Source organism: Camelina sativa, chromosome 15 (assembly GCF_000633955.1).
Source record: "Camelina sativa cultivar DH55 chromosome 15, Cs, whole genome shotgun sequence".
Classification (NCBI taxonomy): domain Eukaryota; kingdom Viridiplantae; phylum Streptophyta; class Magnoliopsida; order Brassicales; family Brassicaceae; genus Camelina; species Camelina sativa.
The window spans coordinates 30,118,898-30,122,573 of NC_025699.1; the positions used below are offsets into that span (position 1 = coordinate 30,118,898).

At 53.7% G+C, this 3,676-nt stretch overlaps 1 protein-coding gene across 1 annotated transcript; it reads right to left on the reverse strand.

Moving 5' to 3' along the window:
- On the reverse strand, positions 1,092-3,515 carry LOC104748943. Its single transcript, XM_010470515.1, has 3 exons — positions 2,258-3,515; positions 1,639-2,170; positions 1,092-1,578 (listed from the first exon to the last, which is right to left on the reverse strand). Exons 1-3 carry the CDS (start codon positions 3,513-3,515, stop codon positions 1,092-1,094), a joined length of 2,277 nt encoding a protein of 758 aa, XP_010468817.1.

The following is a 3,676-nucleotide window of genomic DNA, read 5'->3' on the forward strand; positions in this document are numbered from 1 at the left end:
GAGCAGTGACGGTGTTTAATAGTTCGGGCGGGACGTGTCGCATGGGTCCATGGCGCTGACAAGCTTCGCATTTGGCCGCGAAAGTTTCACAATCGGCCATCATGGTAGGCCAATAGTGTCCGTCCTTTTTGATTTTGAGAGCAAGTGCGCGTCCGCCAGAATGGTTGCCACCCTCGCCTTCATGCACTTCCATCATGATACGTTCGGCCTCGTCCCGAGTAACACAGGTAAGGAACACTCCCGAAGCACTCCGGCGAAATAGTTCCCCGTCCAACAGGATGTACCTGGCACTTCGAGCCTTAAGTCGTCGAGCTGCCCATCGGTCTGCCGGGACGGTGCCATCGGAGATGTAAAGTTTGATCTCGGTTTGCCAATCTTCGGGAGGCTTGACGATGTCCGCCATATCTTCTATCGGCTCGTCGACTTNCCCCTCGGCGACCTCTGCCTCCACGGGCGCTTTTTGGCTGATAAGTAGCTTCGACCTTGCCGGAGAGATACTTCGCGTACAGGTAGTTCTTCAGGTGGACGCACTCTTGTGTGGAGTGACCGGGGTACATGTGAAAATCGCAGTAGAGTTCCTTCAGGTCGGATGGCTGCTTTTCTTGATCGTCCACCTCGGAGACTGCGTGGATGACGCCCTTTTTGCGATCCTGGGGTTCATGGTGCTTGCGGGGTTCGTGGTGTTCGACCCGATGGTTGTTCGTCATGGGTTTTTGCGGCTATTCGGGCTTCCTCCTCCTCGTCCAGTGCGAATATGGAGGCTCGATGCACCGCGTCATCGAGGTCTTTGGGTTCCTGGATGTTGAGGTCCTTTCGTAACGGTGATCCAGGGATCAGGCCCTTTCTGAAGGCTGCCATTGCTGCATCCTCCGGGACGTTGACCTTTGTCAGCTTCTCCTTGAACATGTTCAAGAAGCTGGCGATGGGTTCTCCCCGTTCCTGGGCCATCTCCCATAGATCTGAACTTGTCACGCCTCGTTCAATGAGGATTCGGTAGTTCTTGAGGAAGGCCTTAGATAAGTCGTCAAAGTTGTCGATCGAGTTCGGCTCGAGCATTGTGAACCATACCAAGGCAGGGCCGGAAAGGCTATCTACGAATAGCTGACAGCAACCGGCGTCTGTTCGTCGGTGAATCCTGCCTTTGACATGGTTGCCATGAAGGATGTCATGAACTGGACCGGATCTTTGTCTCCCTGGTAGATCGGAAGCTTCAGCTTGACGTTCGGTATGGCAGCCCGTGCTATCCGTTGAGTGAATGGTGACTGCCGAGTTACTTCGACAATCCTATCGATCTCGGGGGCCGTGCTGATAGCTCGATGGAGGAGCGTGTTCATGCCGCTAATCTGTGACTTGATTTCTTCGAGTTCGAAGCAAGGTCCGGAGTTCGCAAGGCGGGTGACCGGGGCGGCCGAGATCTCGTGTATCCGTAAATTCGGATTCGTCGGTCGAATGCTCGACGTTGTTTGAGGGGGAGGATTCCTCTGCTCGAATTGTGCGTCCGAAAAGTCGAGACGACGAGTGAGACCGCCCAAGTTGAGTGCTGGCGATTGTCCGTCAGAGATCNATTCCCGAAAACTCCTAGACAGAGTCGTAACAACAGCTTAGCTGTAGTAACGTTTCAAGTGGACCGTGTTCCACGAGTTTTTGATTCGTTCCCTGGCCATTGTTACGAGTTCATAAACACCCGGACGAACTGCTCTAGATATGAGGTATGGACCTTCCCATCGAGCGCCGAGTTTACCGGCGTTTACTTCCTTGGTGTTCTCGAAGACTTCTCGCAGAACCAGATCACCTTCGTTAAAACGCCGCTGACGAACAGTCTTATTGTAGTATCGAGCCGCTGCATCTTGGTAGTGTTGCATCCGAACTAGAGCTTTGTCACGCAGTTCTTCGGCAAGATCGTTGTGGTCGATCAGCATCTCATTGTTAAGTTTGGGATTATCGACCATCATAGTGCGACGAAGTGTCAGGACTCCTGCTTCAGCCGGGGCAAGTGCTTCGAGACCATATGCGAGGGAGAAAGGGGACTGTCCCGTGCGCCGCCGCGGAGTTGTGCGGTATGACCACCGCACGCCATCGAGGTGATCTGCCCACGCTCCTTTCCTTCGACCGAGCCGTTTTTTGAGCCCATCGACGATCGACTTATTCGTGGCTTCAGCTTGACCATTGCCTTGCGGGTATCGAGGAGTCGAAGTGCTGAGACGGATTTACCATTTCGTCAGGAAGCGTCTGGTGATCATCGAAGTGAATTGGGTACCGTTGTCGGTGACAATCTCGTATGGGAGTCCGTGGCGACATATGATGTTCTTCCATATGAAATTGGTCACGTCTAAGGATTGAATCCTTGTGAAAGATTCTGCCTCCACCCACTTGGTGAAGTAAACGGTCAGCACTAGGACATACTTCTTGGATTTGGATGCCGGCAAAGGTCCTATGGCATCCATGGCCCAGCACATAAATGGATACGGAGCAGTGACGGTGTTTAATAGTTCGGGCGGGACGTGTCGCATGGGTCCATGGCGCTGACAAGCTTCGCATTTGGCCGCGAAAGTTTCACAATCGGCCATCATGGTAGGCCAATAGTGTCCGTCCTTTTTGATTTTGAGAGCAAGTGCGCGTCCGCCAGAATGGTTGCCACCCTCGCCTTCATGCACTTCCATCATGATACGTTCGGCCTCGTCCCGAGTAACACAGGTAAGGAACACTCCCGAAGCACTCCGGCGAAATAGTTCCCCGTCCAACAGGATGTACCTGGCACTTCGAGCCTTAAGTCGTCGAGCTGCCCATCGGTCTGCCGGGACGGTGCCATCGGAGATGTAAAGTTTGATCTCGGTTTGCCAATCTTCGGGAGGCTTGACGATGTCCGCCATATCTTCTATCGGCTCGTCGACTTCCATCGGGATTGGGTCGTCGTTGATGAGGGCGATCTGGCTGTCCGGATCAATGCTGGGAGCCTCGATGCATTCAATGGGAATGGTACACCGTAACTCGGGGTCGGAGCGGTTCGCCAGAGCTGCGAGGGCGTCGGCTGATGCGTTTTCGTTCCGTGGAACCTTCGTCAGAGAAAAAGACGTAAATTCGCCGGATAGCGTGCGGACCAACTGTCGATATGCTCCCATTCGCTTGTTTTTGGTGTCGAATTCGCCGCTGAATTGACTGACTACGAGTTGGGAGTCACAGAAGACCTGCAGGTGTTTGACTCCAAGTCCCTGGGCTAGCCGGAGTCCTACGAGAACGGCCTCGTACTCGGTTTCGTTGTTCGATGCTTTGAAATTGAGCTTTAACGCCTGCTCGAGGATTTCTCCGGTGGGGGATCGGAGTATGAGTCCGACCCTGGATCCTTGATTTGTTGACGAACCGTCGACGAACATTGTCCATTGCTCCACCGCGGGAGTGGGATCGTCAAGCTCGGGCGACAGTTCGGTGATGAAGTCAGCCAGAACTTGTGACTTCAGACTTGGGCGAGAACGGTATTCGATGTCGTACTCGCTGAGCTCGACCGCCCATTTCGCCATGCGTCCGGATTGGAGGGGGCTATGAAGGATGGTTCGGAGTGGTTGTTCGGTAAACACGACGATAGAGTGCGATTGAAAATAGGGTCGCAGTTTCCGTGCTGCAACGATCTTTGCAAGGGCCAGTTTCTCCAGCGTGGAGTATTACGATTCCGCGTCGTTTA